The sequence below is a fragment of the Tachypleus tridentatus genome, chromosome 2, assembly GCF_004210375.1.
Source record: "Tachypleus tridentatus isolate NWPU-2018 chromosome 2, ASM421037v1, whole genome shotgun sequence".
In the NCBI taxonomy this organism is placed as follows: Eukaryota; Metazoa; Arthropoda; class Merostomata; order Xiphosura; family Limulidae; genus Tachypleus; species Tachypleus tridentatus.
In genome coordinates, this window is record NC_134826.1 from 30,555,704 (window position 1) to 30,574,529 (window position 18,826).

The following is an 18,826-nucleotide window of genomic DNA, read 5'->3' on the forward strand; positions in this document are numbered from 1 at the left end:
TCTAAACAAACTTATGTGTAACAACTATTCACCAGGAATTTGAAAAGTTTATTACTAAACTAATCGAAATAATCTAAAATTAAAATATACTGCTTTGAAAATGCAAGTCTTTCAATTCGAAATTTTGAGTGACTTACAAGTTATTGTATCACAAAATATTATGAGCTCAAATAATAAATGAGCCATTTATGCCCAGAAATGTATGTTGTAAATGTTAGAAGTCCACTTTTTGGTAAGGCCCGGCATGGCCAAGCGCGTAAGGCCTGCGACTCGTAATCCGAGGGTCGCGGGTTCGAGCCCGCGTCGCGCCAAACATGCTCGCCCTTCCAGCCGTGGGGGCGTTATAATGTTTCGATCAATCCCACTTTTCGTTGGTAAAAGAGTAGCCCAAGAGTTGGCGGTGGGTGGTGATGACTAGCTGCCTTCCCTCTAGTCTTACACTGCTAAATTAGGGACGGCTAGCACAGATAGCCCTCGAGTAGCTTTGTGCGAAATTCCAAAAAACAAACAAACCACTTTTTGGAGTTTTTTAAACGTTATTATTAGTCATTTTGGATGACTTCTGCACTGCCTCCTATTTTTAAGTTTGAAAACCATTAGATTTTTGTAGTTTTAGCAACAATAAGTATTTGGAACTATCTAAAAAGCACTATAATACTGTTGAAATGTGGTTTTATCAAACTCGCACATCTTTCATAATACGTTCCCCGCTCTTCATAATACAGCGGCAAGTTTGCGGATTACAACGCTAGAATCAAGGATTCGATTTCTCTCGTTGGACACAGCAGATATCCTGATGTGGCTTTGCTATAAGAAAATACACACACTTTCATAATACAGTCCGCAATCTTAAAATTCAATGAAAGTGTTTTAAGTATAATTAAATCAAGTTGTTTAGAAATAGTAATTATATAAGCTATTAAACAAACACTGTACAGTGTAGAATTCCCACGTGCTAAAAATATCTATCCAGTAATGTCAACCAGAACCGTACTTTGAAGTTTTCGCTAAGGGAAATACTATCACAGTCACGTGGTCTATTCTTTCCTAGAGGAGTGCTTGGCATTTGAAGATGGAGAAAAATGTGAAACCGTGTTCTAAAAAAATTAATACCACTTTTACTCCGAGTACAAATGCGACAGAACTTCCAACGAAAACAAAATGCTAATTGTAATATCATATTTCAATGCACTTAATTATTTTAGTATAAGCGGTTAAAACAACCTAATAAAGAGAGAATGCTTTGTACATTATGTCGAAAATGTGTCAAGGATAATCCCTCTATACCAGTGGTTCTCAACCTGCGGCCCGCGGGCCGCATGTGGCCCGCGAGCATGCGATGTGCGGCCCGCAGATCACTTTCCAATGATGACATCCTAATATAACTCAAATAATCAAAAATAAAAATATGCACTGTATATAACATGTACATGTAGGCTACTCACTGTGGTATGTGTGTGTGTGTGTGTTTACGCTTTCCTAGCTATTGCCTTGACCCATATGCAATGAAACTTAACTTTGACTCGATACCGCGTCGACAATAGTGACGATATCTCTCCAACGTTTCTACCGCGTCGCCAACAGCAACGTGCTTTCCTCCGATCACGTTCGTTCTGGTTTCACCGCCAATTGCGCCCGCTCCTGCGTGTATTCGCCATGACTCATCTTCTCTCCATTGTTTCCTCTAAGACGCTGATTAGCTGTTCGAGTTCGTGACGCACTATTGTTGTGACCTACTTCTCACTTCTTCCCGTTTGTCGGCTACGGCTGTCGCGAATTTCGTGTTCCGAAGGGCTTGAATTAGGTGAGGTGGTAGTCATAGGAACAATATACAGTGAACGCTAAGGCGTGTCGCTTGAAAATTTGTTATTTGTAAAAGACCCCATTAAGATGAACACGCCGCTGCCGAAGAAAGCCCGCACTGTTTCAGACGAGAATCGCCGTTTCAACACCGAGTGGTTTGTTTGTTTGTTTGGAAATTTCGCACAAAGCTACTCGAGGGCTATCTGTGCTAGCCGTCCCTAATTTAGCAGTGTAAGACTAGAGGGAAGGCAGCTAGTCATCACCACCCACCGCCAACTCTTGGGCTACTCTTTTACCAACGAATAGTGGGACTGACCGTCACATTATACACCCCCACGGCTGGGAGGGCGAGCATGTTTAGCGCGACGCGGGCGCGAACCCGCGACCCTCGGATTACGAGTCAACACCGAGTGGGAATTAGATTTTTTCTTCATAGAAAAAAGAAGGAAGATGTTGTTGTCTTCTGTGCAATAAAATCATAACTGTGATGAAGCGATCTAACTTAGAACGCCACTATCGTTCGCTTCACTCCTCAAGCCTGGATAAATACAAGGAACATGCACGTGAGGCCAAACTCGAATCCCTGAAAAGGAACTATCGAACTCAAACAAACATATTCACAAGAATTGTAAACGAATCACGGGATGTAACTCTGACGTCCTACAAGCTTAGTCATCTGTTGGCAAGTCGCATGAGACCGTACACCGATGGTGAGATCCTGAAACAAGGCATTCTTCTATTCACTGAAAACTGCTGCCCGACTTCAACTCAAAAGGCAACGAAACCGCAGCTGAGCAACGACACAGTGACCAGACGGGTTGAGTGCATTTCAAACGACCTACGAGAACAATTGATGAGTGAATCAAAGAATTTCGTTTGCTATTCGATTGCCCTTGACGGTACGAAAGACATTGCCGACATCGAGCAGCTCGCTTTTTTCATTCGCGGAGTTAAGCCTGATTTTACCATCACCGAAGAACTTCTTTCTATTCGCTCTCTTCATGGTTCGACTAAGGGTGCTGAGATCTTCCAACAGATGATGACTGTCCTCAAGGATGCGGAGCTTGATCCAGCGAAGTTAGTCGGCGTAGCAACCGATGGTGCTCCTTCTATGCTTGGCCTCGGTGAGGGGCTGCAAGGTCACATTACAAGATGGCGTCAGGCCGAGGAACTGAAACCTGTTGTATGGCACCACTGTATCGTTCACCAAGAAAACTTAGTTGCAAAATCGCTGAAATTTAAGCATGTTACGGACATAGTTTTCGACCGTGAACTGGATCCGTGCGAATGCGCTTAATCATCGCCAGTTTAAGCAGTTTCTTGTTGATATCAACGCAGACTACGGCGACGTCATCATTTTCACGGCAGTGCGCTGGCTGAGCCGATCGTCTGTCATAAAAAGATTCCATGCTTTACTCCCAGAAATACGGACTTTCCTCCAGGAAAAAGGTGAGGATGTTCCTCAGCTCAACGACAATCAGTGGCTTCAAGATCTCGCTTTTTTTGTTGACATAACAGGTCACTTGGCGCATCTTAACCTGCAACTTCAAGGAAAGGATAAAATGTGTCACGAGTTGTTTGCCACTTTTACTGCATTTACATCGAAGTTAGAGCTGTGGATATCTCAGCTTCAGCGCGGCAGTACTCTTCATTTTCCGACTTTAGCTGAATTTAGTGCTTCGTCGTTTTCATATACAGACGTACTTGTGGATCTCAAGGTTGAATTCGATCATCGCTTCAAGGATTTCAAGACATCAATAGAGGAACTGCATTTTTTTCTTCGCACCTTTTCAATGCAACCCGAGTGATGCACCCGCACAATACCAGCTAGAGCTGATTGACCTGCAGGCAGATATTTCGCTCAAGACTGCCTTCCATGGAAATTCTCTCATCGATTTTTGGCGACGCATGCCTCAAAAAACTTTTCCTCAGCTCCTTGAAAATGCTTACCGTCAGGCGTGCATATTCGGATCAACATATACTTGCGAGATGGTTTTCTCGAAATTAATTCGCATAAAATCGAAATTCCGCAGTCGTCTTACTGACAGTCACATGACCCAGCTCCTTCAAGTCGCTTCAACAACAATGACTCCTCGTTTTGATTCCTTGGTGGACTCGCAGAAACAATTCCAACAGTCACATTGACTAATTCACAAAGACTTGCAGGTTCATGGTTGGGTGTTTAAATTTTATTTTTGGTTTGAATAGCTTCGAGTGTGCTGGATATGACTTGGAATATTTTTGTATATATTTTCAATAAATCCATTGTCTGTCTGGTCATACTGACATTTTACTTATTTACACCTCTTAAAATAATTATTACTTATAATTTGTATCGGTATACAACTTAATAACATACTAACGTGGACCAAAGTGAAACGATATTCAGCGTTTTTTTCTTTGGCTTCCTCCGCACAAGAAATAATTCATAACATACGTTGCAATGCAACTAAAAGTGTAATAGGAGGTAACCACTCTAATAATCGAACCATTCAATCAGATGTAAAAGGACGGCATCAATTTATCAGAGAATTTACTATAATTTAGTGACTTGCGGTCCGCGAGTCCAGATCGGGTCATCATGTGGCCAGCTGACAAAAAAAGGTTGAGAACCACTGCTCTATACCAAAAAGTAGGTTGTTTTAATTTTCGCATATCGACTCTTATATTCATGCGAAATAAAATGACCATTGTTTCAAGTTTTAAGACAAAGTCATACAATCTGAATGCTCTGTTGCTACTTCCAATGTTACCAAAAAGTCGGAAACTATTATTGGTGTAATATCAACAACGTTATGCTGCTCTTAGAAATACAGCGATTGTTGCTGAAACTACAAAAAAAAAAAAAAAAAAGATTCGTGAAAGTCTTGCAAATTTAAAAATAGGAGACAATACGATTTATGAATAAAGAGGTACAGAAAAAGTGTTTATGCAAAGTCATCGAAAATGGCATTGATTAAAAACTCCAGTAAGGTGAATTTCTCACAATTATCATAAATTAAAGCACTAATGTTGCAGTAAGTAGCAAAAACTTTTGGCCTGTGATAAGGTTGTCGTTCAAAACAGTCAGAAATATATTATTATTTTTTTTTGTTGAATATGTGAAAGTTAAAAAGCGAATGTCAAGACATAGATTTTGTTTTTTAATTGCTTACTGAGTTTCTACAGAAGAAAGGTGCACCATTGACCAAAGTGATATCTTTCAATATTGGTAGTGCATCAAATATGACAAGATAAAAAAATAGTGTGATCATAGAATTTAAACGAATCAGCCCGTAGTGTATTTCTATTCATTATACGATACAAAGATTTAAACTGTTTCACCCAAAGCAATTGATAGAGTACTAAACTGAAAAATTGTATTCCAGGAAGTACTGAAAGATCTATTTTGTTACTTTAACAAGCTTATGGCAAGAACACTTAAACTTAAAAAAATCAAGAAATAATGTTTGGGTTTTTAATTTCGTGCAAAGCTACATGAAAGCTATCTGTACTTGCTCTCCCTAATTTAGCAATGAAAAACTAGAAGGAAACCAACTCATCATCATTTTTCACCATTTTGGGTTATTCTTTCACTAATGAATTGTGGTATTGATCATCACATTATAATTCTTCTAATGTTGTAATGGCGTACATACGTAGTAGAATGGAAATTCAAACCACGATCAACAGATCATTGAATCAAGCAACCTAACCACCTCGTCATGAGAAAAACTGGACTGAATTTAATATTTAATGGGAAGAAAGTGCATGAAATAAGGTGAATGGATCTTTTACAGGACCTTAAGAGCAGTATTTATTCATGGAAGCTTTTTACAAATTACATTGAGAACTACCTGAAGTACAGTACAAAATTTAGTAACTTGTTAGAGAAATTTCAAGCTACAAGTTTCTTTATCTTATAATGGACCTTATTATTTCGTTAACAGTCTGAATACTGTGTTTCAGTAAACATTTTGCTGTTCACTAGCAATGGATGTATTTTTGTCAATGGCAAACAGGTCAAAATATAGGAAAAGCAGATACCAAGACGAACTACAAACCAAACTTAAGAAGACACTGATAAAACAGGGAATACATTTATATCACTGCTTGGAGTAGTACTACCCAGAGATGGCAAGAGTATTAAAGAAACAAAGATGGGATTTGATGAAATTTTGAAATATGGAATGAATGGTAGATTCCCACATGAATAACCTTTCAGTAAGTTCTTGTTCTTAGAAGTTTTCCATTTCTCAGGAAAGACAAACAAGTAAATACATTGTTGATGGTTTTCATATATTAACCAGCAACTGTAGATAGGAGACAATTATGGACAAGTGAAAATCAAAGCTATGATTCAAGGAAATGCTTGCATGGCTGAGTTCAGTTTGTGTAATAATGCAATTTTGGAGGAGAGATATTCAATGGATCACACTATTGAAACGTGAAAAATAGTGAACACTTAATATAAAGACCAGTTCCAAAACATAATGAAACTTGCTGACTGTCAGCAAGGAACTTTTGCACAAGGCAATATAAATAATCTAGTTAGAAGACAGAAACATCCAAATGCATTTGCCAGTGTTAAGTAATTATATTTTTGCAGGGAGACATTGTTATTTTAGTGTTTTTCCTTCTTCCAAACACTTTACAGTCAATAACCATTCCTTCATTTTATGGCAAATTGACTTGACACTTGATAGGGTTATAGCCTAGTCCAACATGTCAAAATTCTTTTTAATATTTTATTCAGCCTTTTAAAGAATTTTATGGGGTGAAAGGTCAGTTACACCAAAATGTATACTCAGGAATTCTGTGCAGTTACATTTACAGAAATAAAGATGAGCATTTAGATTGTTTGTTTCTTTGTTTAGAATTAAGCACAGAGCTACACAATGGCTTATCTGTGGTCTGCCCACGATGGGTATCTAAATCTGGTTTCTAGCAGCATAAGTCAACAGATATACCCCTATGACACTGGGGGTGAAAATTTGGAAATATATATTTTTTTGTTTACATAACAAATTGACATATAATAAAAGATTGATTTACACATATTGAATACTTTTAGGGTGGTCAGAGCTCATAAAAAGGATATTTTGGTTGGTTTTGGTCAATTACTTAACCACAGTCTGACCAATTTACATAAAATTTTGTACAGAAATATTTTTTGGACATTCTCATTTTTGGTAAATATAGAGAAGTAAGGATACTACAAAAAATATATATTTTGGGTTTTTTAAATAATCACCTGCCTATTCAATAACTTTGTAGAAGAATATTGAGTGTAAGAATCAATAATGTATACATGTATGTAAATGCCAGCTGGAATTTCTAAAAGCTCTCTTCTCAAGCTTGTGATATTAACCAACACTACATGACAAGAGACAGTATATATTGTCTTTTGCTACAGTTGGTATATGATAAACCTTGAAAGTCATAACTGTGATTAACACTTATTAATCAGGAAACTACAGATATTTCACCAGGAATGTTTAAGGATTTTGAACATCACAAAACATTTAGCTTAAGTGAATTAATATCAGAAATTTGTATTTTTATGAAGATATCATACAACTTCAGTGGTGAAAAACTTGCGTGTAATCACCAAAGAGCAAGCTACCTCTCCATTAAATGAACTGTATCTATATCAATTTCAAATTAATTTGCTCATCATGACTTGTTGATACAATATTCAGTTCCAGACCAGACAGAAGACTCAGTATTATTTGGGAGTTAGTAAAACTTTTGTACATAAATTGTTATTTGTAATAACCATTATCATAAATTGTAATATTTTTGTATATCATATATATATATATATATTTGTACTAAGAAAGAAAGCTGTGTGTATCTATCTTGTTGGAAAATATCATAAATTTCACACATTTAAATATTTAATTAGCTTCTAAGTTCAAAGTTAACTTAGTTTCAGGCTATTTAAAGTTGTAACATGTAACATAATAAATTGGAGGCTCGTTTTAGATAAATTATAATATATAACATTACACTATCGTTATTTCTACCCCATGAAACAAATAATAGAAAATAAGTTCCTCTTTAAGGAAAATAGTTGTAGTATTTTTTCACTATATACAAAGTTTGTTTTCAGTTCACCCACTAAGTCTACTTCTAAAAAGGCTGCAACAGTGTTTGCAGTCCCTTTGATGGCATCAATACAGAATCTGTAGTTGTGAAATGCAATGTTCATCTCACAATCCTCATACTGTTGATTTAGCACGTCTGAGTATATGAAAGAAGTTGTTGGTCTGTCTGGATGACATACTCATTCCTGTATAGATGGCTTTAGAACTTCTGAATGGCAAATATGGAGTAGCTAATCTCACTATTTAACAACTTTCTACTGTAAGAGTACTGCCCACAATCCAATGTCTGAAGTACCAGTCTAAACAATGGATGGTTTGTTGAAGTTTGGTATTCTAAGAACTGAGAAACTTTTAAACATGTTATTCTTATTTCTAAATGGTAGTTTTCATTTCACCTTGTTGAGTAAATCTTTCTTGCTCAGGCCAGTCAATAATATAGTAACTTCAAAATGGTTTGGGATAAATTTCCTATGATATCCTACTAACACTAGGAAGGATCTGACTTGCTGCATAGGAGTCAGAGCTGGTATACTTTGTATGTGGATTACCTACTCTTTTTCCATGGTTATCTGTCAGTCTCTCACCTTGCGTCCAACAATCTCCAGCAGAGAACATCTGATTTAATACTTCAATAACCTGAAGGTGACACCTGCTACCCTCATTTGTCAGAACAACTCTTAAAGTTTCTTCAGGTGGTCTTCTCAGTGTGTGTCAAAATGTCACTCACCTAGTGTTTGATATTGCACAACATTCTCCTGATCATGTAGTTAAATATTGCTGCTGAGTTGACTAACCCCATGGCATCAGCATAAACTGACAAAATGCATCTAGTGTCACAAATGTTGTCTTCTCTTTAACTCTCTCTCCAGCAAGATCTGCCAGTAACCTTTGAGGTTGATCTCTGAAACGAACCTGGCCTCATCTAGTTATTCAATGATAGCCTCTGGATTACCCATAGGCTTAGAATCAAACTTTGTCACAAAATGTAACTTTGAATCTATATAGAAGCAGTTTGATTCATAATTCTTCTTCACAATTACAACAATAAGCTGAATTTGAAGGCTTGATGTTTCCAGCTTCCATTATTGCCTCAAATATCTGTTTTATCAGGTCTCTCATTGAATAAGGCATTTGATAGGGCTTCACTTTGACTAGATCTCTAGTTGTGGTCTTAATCTTGTGTTACACAAGGTTTGTCTTTCGCAATCTATCTGTGAAGACATTAGTGTACTGACACAACAGGTGTTGTATCTCTTTTTTCTTCTGTGTGTGTATATATATATTTAAATAAATCATGTTTTCCATTCATTTTGATTCTAGACACTCCATATGGCCTGAATGTTGAAAGAATCAAGGAAAAATAGTTGAAGTTTATTTTCAGTAGCTACAGTTCATATACATAGACAGTTGGTTTTCTGAGACATAATCACTTCTGTTATAAGGGGACCATGGATTAATTAAGGCAGTTGAATTAGATATTGTACAGGAATCAAAAGTTTTAAATTTTAAACTTGCTGAATTCTTGAATGCTTTCTCTAAACACTTGAATTTACATTTATTAAAGGAACTTCCACAATCAAGATCTTCTTCATTAGTCACTTCCTCTGCAAAGTTTACTGTTCCTTTCACAACGTCTCTCACAAAAGTACAGGACTGTCTAAGGCTGATTACTTACAAATATACATGTTCACCCCAGCATATCAGAGCAACTACAAAGTGATGTAAAAGAAATAATAAACAGAAAAATATAAAATAAACTTCTGAGTTTAGCATTTAACATAGCTAAATAAGAGATGAAATAGAAACAAGCATCTTCTGCCCGATAATTTATAAAGGATATTTAATAGTTCTTATTGAAAAAAATATCCAGATGTCGTATTTTATAGCAATGATCCCAAGCTTGTTACATATATATTATATATTTATGTAAAAAAATGTAAAATTTTTACCTTATACCTCCAAATAACAACCAGTTAAATATTTAAATGAATTCTTCTGATCTTAGAATATGAGCTGTGAATGTTAAATACATAAAATGTATCTTTGTATGCTTTCATTCAAACTTGAAATAGGGATAACTTTGTTCAAAGTCCTCTGAAAAACATGAAAACGCTAAAAGTTCTGTCAAAACTGTCACCAAGTTTGATAAAACCTTGTGAAGTAATGTCAGAGTAATACATTGGGAACTAAAAATAACTAATTACCATACTAATTCAAGCCATTATAAATTTTACAACATATATTTACATTTCATCCATGCACCACTCTGCACAGAGGGTAACTCAATTTAAAATATCAGTTACACCAAAACTAGTTATTATAATTGGCTAGATATTAACATAAATTTAATTTAATGATTTTCCATATTAATTAATAATTTTGTGATGAAGCAAAATGGAATACATATAAGATTTAAAAATGTGTATGATTTTTGAATTATTTCTTGATAAAAATAGGTTTATATTTAATTTTTTGTCATAGCACGATTAACTTTTATATATACTTTAGGCCAATTCCTAACATTTTGTTCACCAGATTTCAAATAACTAAGTGGATTACCATTTGGTTATTTGAGTGACTGTTATTTCACAAGACATGACCAGAAATAATTTAGATATATCATAATAAAAAAAAAATTAAAAATCTAAATAAAAATTGTATTATATTTTATTTTGTGCAATTTTGGGCCTCCATCAAATGTAAGTACAGTGCCATATAGAAACTTGATTATTAAAAATATTGTTGAAAGGTTAGAATACATTGTGGTTCTAATTGTACATCTTCCATGTGGAGTATGTTTAACAAAAGTGGGTTCTTCCTTTACTAACCTGTTTGTTGATTATTTTGAGGAACATTTTTGTGTCTTGTGACAGAACCTTCCATGAAATCTATACACTAAAAACATTTTAATTGTTGTTACCTGTGCCAAGGCTCATCAATTTTAAGTAATTTTAAGCTCTTAAGTAAATTTATCAGATTTCTGATGCAAATGTTTTACCTTTCAACATCGATACCTGGATATCAGGTGATACAATCATTAAACAGCTACAAAGGTCCTGACATTCGCATGTACTTAAACTACCATTCCTTCTACTCTTAGAAAAATCAAAATGGCCATTTTTAAAGTACAGTTAACAAGACTAAAAGTATTATGATCTGAAGACCAAGACTTGTTATGTAAACCCACTAGGATGTCATTATTTTTCAAATATAGATAATTTGGTTTCTGAGATTTAATCACTTCTATTACATAAAAATGCCACAACCATGTACACAGTGTATTACAAACAATTGCTATCCAACCTAAATACAATAGTCAAACAGACAGAATCCCTCTGATATTAACATATCACCCCATCAACACGTTAGCAACAAGTCTCATTTTTGTGTATTGTTCAGATATATAAATAACGACTTTTTAACTTATATTAGTTTTATATCACCATATATTGTATAAAATTATAAGGATATACTTTGTATTATCAAAATTAGTAAATGAAGGATATGAAAGCATTTTTATTTTACTATTTGAACAGTTTTAGTGTAGAAACTCAACTCGATGTGCTTGTGATCTTTTGTAAAAAATTTTGCAACACTCCATTACTCTGATAGGAAACTTTATCTTAGTTTATAGATTATGCCTAGTCAGTAATTCAAAAGACTGATAATGTGACTTGAACAAAGTGATTATTTTGAAAACATTAAAGTGATTGGTTGGGGAGCCTTTGATGAAGATGACATTATACAGCTGAGAGATTCAAGTAAAGTTAATGCTATGAAGGTTCTCGGTATATAGAAAATGTTGAAATGTGCAGAAACAGGAAATAAACTGGTTCCTTGAAACAAATATGGGGTTACTAATCTACGTTAAGCTTTACAATATGACAAATAACTTGTACCTGATAATGGCCTACTACTATGATAGCAATCTCCTGACATTATTAAGCAAGCTTGAAGATAAGTTATAAGAAGAAATTGCAAGGTTTTATATTGCAGAGATGATACTGGCTATTGATTCCATCCACAAAATAAGGTGTTTTTACATAGATATTAAACTTGACAATATTCTTTTCAATGCTCATGAAGACAACATTTATTCAACTAGCAAATTTGGGTTTATGTCTCTGATTATGTAACTCTAGAAATCCTCTGAGTAATGGAGCACAGGAAACAAAAGAGTTCTAAAAATTTGTCACATTAGCTTTATTTATCAAAACCATTTCAATAAAGTTTTGCTATTTATGTAAGGCAAGTTTGTACCCATTTTCACATTTTTGGTACATACCTGGAAAATGACCCTTGTACCTTACAAAAAATAAACTGTCAAGTTAATACTTATAAATACATAACAAATATTAGATGTTCGGTTGAAAAACACAAATCATTTTTACACATTTTTGTTTGTTTGTTCATGGGCACCAAATTTCCTAATCAGAATTAAGTTACCATGGTAATATATTTTGCCATTCATCCCCCAAACAGTTTTCTGTGAATCATCTACAATTAATAGTAGTGTTACATAATAGATTTATGTTTTACTATAAAATGCTAATTTCATGTAGTGGAGAATTTTTTTGCTATGGGCTTATACATACAGTTACATACAAAGCTATTCTCTACAACACTAGTAGAGTATCCCTTGAGGTACGAGCTTTTCCTTTGAGCAATTTATATGATACTGTATTTACTCAGCCTCTTAAAACCTTCATACTTTCATATATTGCCAACAGCCCATGATGCTGATTATCAGTCTTGTAATCATGTAGTTTATCTACATGATTTCCTTCTTTGTGTATTTCAAAACATCTAAAAAAAATTTTCATTCGAATATCAAATAAGAAATTAAGCCTGTAAAGTTCTATTTTCAATTAATTTTGAATACAAATTACTTACACTGTTGACAGGTCCAAATCTAATACTATTTATGAATTTTACTCTTAAGTACAGTAAACTTATACATGACCAGAAATTCTATACATATTTAACATAATATAATTGAGCTTATAATCCTATAAATATACATATATAATCAATATTACACTCCAATTATTAAAAAAAAAATGATGAAAAACAATTCTCAGAAGAATGATTTAATCAGTCAGAAAGTCCAAGAGCACAGCAAGCTGTTAAATGATTTAACTTAAAAATCAAGCCAACAAAAAATTGAAGAATGGCTTATCAGGCCTTCCACTGTTATTTGAACAAAGTCTGAAAAGTAACTGTAGAATACAATTCTACAGTGTGACAAAAAAGCTTATAAAAAGTTTGTCTATGTATTACTTCAATCAGAAAGAAATATTTTAAAACATTATCAAATACAAAACTCTTTACTGATAAAAGTACAAGTGAAAGTACTCACCTCAGTGATAGAAACATTTATGTTAATCTAACAATTTAAATCACTTCATGACAGTAAAAAAAGTTAATCGTCTTGCATTCTTGGTTTTACTCAAAGCTAAAGCTCTAAGCTACTTATACCACCCCTGAGAAAAGTAATTGTTGAACATTTCAGTCATGCTAGGAACCACTCATCAATAACATACAGTTAATCTGCATTTTATTCAAGTTATGCCACATTTTGAAAAGTGAATGTTAGTGTGATTAATACCTAACAATTTAATATAAAATATCCTGCTTACAAAATAAAATTTGGCATCAACATTGTTCATACCTATTCTTCCATCATTTCAAAAATGAATGGTGAGCTTTACCTCAATGCACAGCTCTCAAAAGCAGAGCATGAAGCAGATGTCATAAAGAAGAAAGAGGTGAATGCAAGGACAGAAATCATGGTTCACAATATATGTGAGATATTTCACAGAAGAAATCTACTCAATACGTTTTCTTATCTCTGCTGTAACGAGAAGAAATGTTATATTCAATTGGCTGAGTGTTTCCTATCAAGCATATTCATTCCAACTACAGCAGTTAATTTTTTCAAGCTTTGACTAAGTCCTTCTCAATCAAGCCTAGAATGTTTCGATAGGATTTCTGCTTACCTGTCCACCAGCTACCAGCAAATCCATCACTTTTATGCCAAACATGTCTAAATTATTTTAATGTTTCTTTCACTAAAGCCTTTTTTTCTCAGCAGAATTTTCTCCTTTTTCTAAAACACAAACGACCACTAGCATTCACAATGTCTAAAAAGAGAAAAACAATTAAACCCTAGACAATAAAAGATATGAAATGGTGCCTAAACTAGATATAATTTTTCTGAAAAATGTATCACCAAACAAATGTGAGCTTAGGGCTTTAGTAATATTTCTGTTTTTGAGATTTTTCCCTACTAAAAGAATTAGTTCAAAAAACCTGCAGCAATCTCATTTTTCAATCTTTCACATTAGGATGTAAAAATTAGATGCAGTGATAACCATTTTGAAATAAAACAGTACGTTACTGAAGCTTATTTTGTATTGTAAGCTTAGTATTTCAACTTTGAAATTAACATAATCCCAGATATTTAAAAAAAAACAATAAAATAAAATAAAAAGTACATACAATGACTATGTACAAAACATTATTAGACCAAAACTGTACACCTAATGTAACTAAAATAAAAGTAACCAAAGATCATTATTTATTTTAATGATAAAAACATGAAATCTCTGCATTTTATACCAAAACTGTCTTTTAACATTTCAAAAATTATATTGCATTACTTTTGAATAAACATTCAGGTTATTGAAAAAGTGCATAAAATAAGATTATACTTCAAATGGTACTTGCTTTTCTTTTTTTCAGTTCAAAAGATTACAGTCATGTTCTTTCTTTTTTTCGTGAAGTTATTAAAAGATATTTAAGATATAAGAGAACTGATATTATAGAATGGTCAAGTCAATCACTTGATATCAATACAATTGAAAATAAATGGGTTGAGGTAAACCAAGTGACAAACGATCACAAACCAAACATGGAAGATTAACTTGTTAAAGTACGTAAAGAAAAATTGCAGTCAATTACTCAGGAATATCTGCACAAACTCATTGAAAGCATGCTATGTTAATGTGAATCAGTACTGAAATCCAAGGGAATGCTGACTAAATATTGATTTGTGAAAGTAGTTTGTGTTATTTTGACTTTCATTTCTACCTTTTATTATTGCAGACAAACTTGTTTGATCATTTTAATGGCTAATTTTAATAAGAAGATCTAAGAAACTACAGCAGGTGTACAACATTTTTTATGAGAAAATGTAACTGAAATAATGAAAAGTTCAGGTATTTATGAAAGTCAGTGTTAAAATTAGGATTTGAGAACATATTTGAACAGATTATCTCAAATGCATCCTAAAGTATAGAGTCTTACATATTTTTCTGTTATCTAATAAAAGACATAACAAATTAACAACATTTTCAAGGGATGCCACCTTTTTTCTACACCCCCTGCATATATTTGATTAGTATTTAATGAATAACATTATAACATGAATAATGATATATGATACATATTTGATCACTTTTCTGAACAACAACATGACACATGAGGACAATGACAAACATTGAACAGAATCTGCAGCCCAAAATGGCTATTCTTAGCCAAATAACAATCACTTTTACAACACTCACAGCTAAAACAAAAAGAAGTGTTCACTGACATATTTTGGGATCAAACTTTGAACCTTCTAATTTAAGCCATGCAAGCTAACCACTATGCCTTTCCATCTCTAAAGGGAACCTCAGTTCACTTATTAGTGTTGATTAATAAAAAATCCAGCTAATAATGTTCATGATATGCTATAAGTTCAGTGGATTTTTTTTTACATAAAATATCAAAAAGTGGATAAACCATATTTTGTGATGGAAAAGAACAAAAGTGTAATGGTTCTTAGAAGAGTGGCCACGACAGTACATTGGTATAATTCTCTATACTAGCAGCTTTTGTGAGGCCATGACAGTACATTGGTATAGTTCTCTATACTAGCAGCTTTTGTGAATTTTAGTTATTTTTGTATCATCTAACATCTTCTGAGACTGAATGTGCACTATTCCAAATGCATAAAAGTTTATAATCACATTCAAGGTTTTATTTAGGTAAGCTCTGTAAAAATATGACTGTGTATTTACGTGTTTCATTGGTAAGATCTTATTTCACTTTCCTTTATTGTGTGTAATTCATTAAATCTTATTAGATATAATATTTAAAAACATTTGTGAATAATGTCATGAAATAAAATGATATGTTTCTGAATATTATTTTGCATTGTTTGCTTAGTATTATAGCTTTGAAACTAACATAATCTCAGGTGAAAATAAATAAATAAAATGAAAAGCTCATATAATGACTATGTTGGAAAGAATGTACAGAAACTTAACACAAACTACTGATACAGTGAAACTTTACTTGCAAGGATAACTAACTCAATAAAAATACAAACAAACTTATTGTTGTTTGCTATTTATTATTTACTGACATAGCTTTGAATATATGAAAACAGATGGAAAACAAGAAAATTAATAGTTATAACAATTTTCTAAAGTTACATTCTAATAAAAGAAAAATCCTTAAACTAAATAAACAGAATGTAGTCAACTTAAAGGCATGTGATCACAATAAACCTGTTAATCTCCTAGCCTGGATGAAATCCTCAATAGACCTTTGAAACAAGGTAAAAGTACCCAAACTTTGTAAAAATGTAAACTCAAGCCATGTGAACATGTTTCACTGAGGTACATTGTTGGCTTTTTTTATTAGTTTATTAGTCATGAAATTATTATTTTTCAAAACTGTAATATTTCTTTACTTGATTGTATTTAAAAATTATAAATATTTCATGGACCAAGAAGTTTTGCAGTACACTTTTCACAAAAATGTTGCATTCTATGAGATGCAGTGATTTCATGTAAAACAAGATTTATAAGCAAGATAGTAATTCTATAAAACCTAAAAAAACATAGTAAGTGTTTTTTCACTTTAGCTTATTGTAATTTTTTAAATATTTAAAATTCATTAAATTATAAAGCTTAGTTTATTTTCTTCTATAACACAGTAAATAAACATCATTATTTATTTTAATGATGAAAACGCTAAACGTCTGCATTTTAGACCAAAATTGTATTTTGAGATTTCAAAAATATATCGCATTATTTTTATGATCAATTAGCTTATTGAAGAAATGTATAAAATAAGATTATACTTCAAAAGTTTGGTTCAGTTTGGGCGAACACGCTGGATGGTCCAAAAGAATCACGTTATTCGCCATGAAAAAGTCATTTGTCCTGTGGGCATTGTGGATTGCAGCATTATCCTACTGAAAGATCCAGTCATCTCCACACAAGCGAGGGCCTTCAGTCAATAAGAATGCTCTCTCCAACATGCCAATGTAGCCAGCTGCTGTTTGACGGCCCTGTATAACCTGAAGCTCCATTGTTCCATGGAAGAAGGCATCCCAGATCTTGATAGAACCTCCTCCACTATGTCGTGTAGAAAATGTCTCCGGTGGGATATCCTTATCGTGCCAGTAACGTTGGAAGCCATCTGGACTACTCAGGTTAAGTTTTTCTCATCAAAGAACAAAACCTTCGTCCACTTTTCAACGTCCTATGTTTGGTACTTCTCAGCAAAGTTTAACCGAGCTGTTTCGTGGTGTGGAAGAAGGCGTGGCATTTGAAGACGTTTACGGTTTTTAAAGCCGTCTTATTGTTCTTGAGCAGCACTCTGCGTTCGTAAGGGCTTTAATCTGGTTCAACGATCGTCTGGTGTATTGCCGGACAGCACACCGAATCTTCCTGCTCAACGCCGGCGAAATTTTCTTGGGTCAATCACTTGAAATTCTCGTTCCGTATCCCTCAGGGTCTTTTTGCAACAGCTGTTTTATTATGCCCAATCTCACCAGCGATGGCACATTGAGAAAGATCTTGCTTTTGCAGCTCGATAATTCTGTCATGTTCAAACTCTGTCAACTTTTTAGCCTTTGTCATGTTTTTATCCAATGTAACACAGGAGATGTCAGTGGGAGAAATTAACAACGCTAATGCTTGAACACAAATGACTAAATTTCATCGTGTTTACCGATTAACGCTTTGTTTCAGTATGGTCTTAAACTTTAGACCAGCTAGTGTTAAGGCTAATTTCATAGTGTTTACATTTTCCATATTAAATGCTATTTTTTCCCCTTTTTTTATTTTCATCTCTCAAAGCTGTATTCAAATAAGTGGTTAAGTTGAACCCAAAATGCATATTTTTTCTTTGTGTTCATTGGCTTTAAGATTTTGGCCAGCAGTGTACATGAATATACATACATCTAGAAATATTTTTCATAATTATCTGTTTTGTTTTATTTCATTTCAGATATATCATTGCATAAAATATGCATATTTAAATTGGCTGTTTATACGCTTATTCATTCTTTTATATATTTTAAACAAAATGTTAGATATCAATGACTTTCATTACAATATAATACAAGAATTATGATTTAGATAGTTTTGGCGCAACTGTTAAAATAATTAATATTTACGACTGACAGTTTACTGGAGATGTGTTTATGTAATTGTGTAAAAAATTACACCTTGTGTAATTCACTAGTTGGTAATTGTTATATTGTTGTATGATGTCACTAGAACCTTCTAAGTTCTTCTAGTTATTTCATTGATTATGCTGCATCGTAATATCATGCAGTATGTAGAACATTCTAAGTTTCAGTTGGGCATTATATATAGAGAATGTAGCCACTGCTAGCTCAGTTTCATTTTTTGAATCTAAATCCTAACAATAACCGAATATTATGCCCTTTCAAACGAATCCGATTGGAGAACAATCCGGAAACCCAATCACTCACATGTTAATCCTCATAGACAATTAGTTCTCTCATGCATAGTACTTGAATATATGAAAATTGATATTTACCCTTGAGATAACGCATGCATTTTTATATTTCAGTGTTTTGTTATATTGCCTTTATACATGTCATATATCTTCACAGTTTTGTTTGC

General features: G+C 33.4%; 1 protein-coding gene and 1 long non-coding RNA gene across 3 annotated transcripts; one reads left to right on the forward strand and one right to left on the reverse strand.

Annotated features, from left to right (window-relative positions):
• The first annotated feature begins 2,290 nt into the window (after positions 1 to 2,290).
• LOC143245462 (general transcription factor II-I repeat domain-containing protein 2-like) lies at positions 2,291 to 3,611 on the forward strand. The gene is made up of 2 exons (XM_076491822.1): positions 2,291 to 2,927; positions 3,142 to 3,611. Exons 1-2 carry the CDS (start codon positions 2,291 to 2,293, stop codon positions 3,609 to 3,611), a joined length of 1,107 nt encoding a protein of 368 aa, XP_076347937.1.
• A 5,712-nt stretch (positions 3,612 to 9,323) lies between these two features.
• On the reverse strand, positions 9,324 to 16,595 carry LOC143235349 (uncharacterized). Of its 2 annotated transcripts, none has more exons than XR_013019140.1 (3): positions 16,451 to 16,595; positions 13,892 to 14,035; positions 9,324 to 9,601 (listed from the first exon to the last, which is right to left on the reverse strand). It is a non-coding gene; the product is annotated as an uncharacterized LOC143235349 (long non-coding RNA). The 2 variants fall into 2 exon arrangements; XR_013019136.1 differs by having other exon boundaries at positions 13,564 to 14,035.
• Positions 16,596 to 18,826: the final 2,231 nt, after the last annotated feature.

Excerpts from the sequence above, each read along its gene's own strand:
- LOC143245462 (XM_076491822.1), top strand. The coding sequence starts at position 2,291 with ATGAAGCGATCTAACTTAGAACGCCACTATCGTTCGCTTCACTCCTCA. Across the intron at positions 2,928-3,141 it reads TCCTTCTATGCTTGGCCTCG|ACTACGGCGACGTCATCATT; the intron begins GTGAGGGGCTGC and ends ATATCAACGCAG.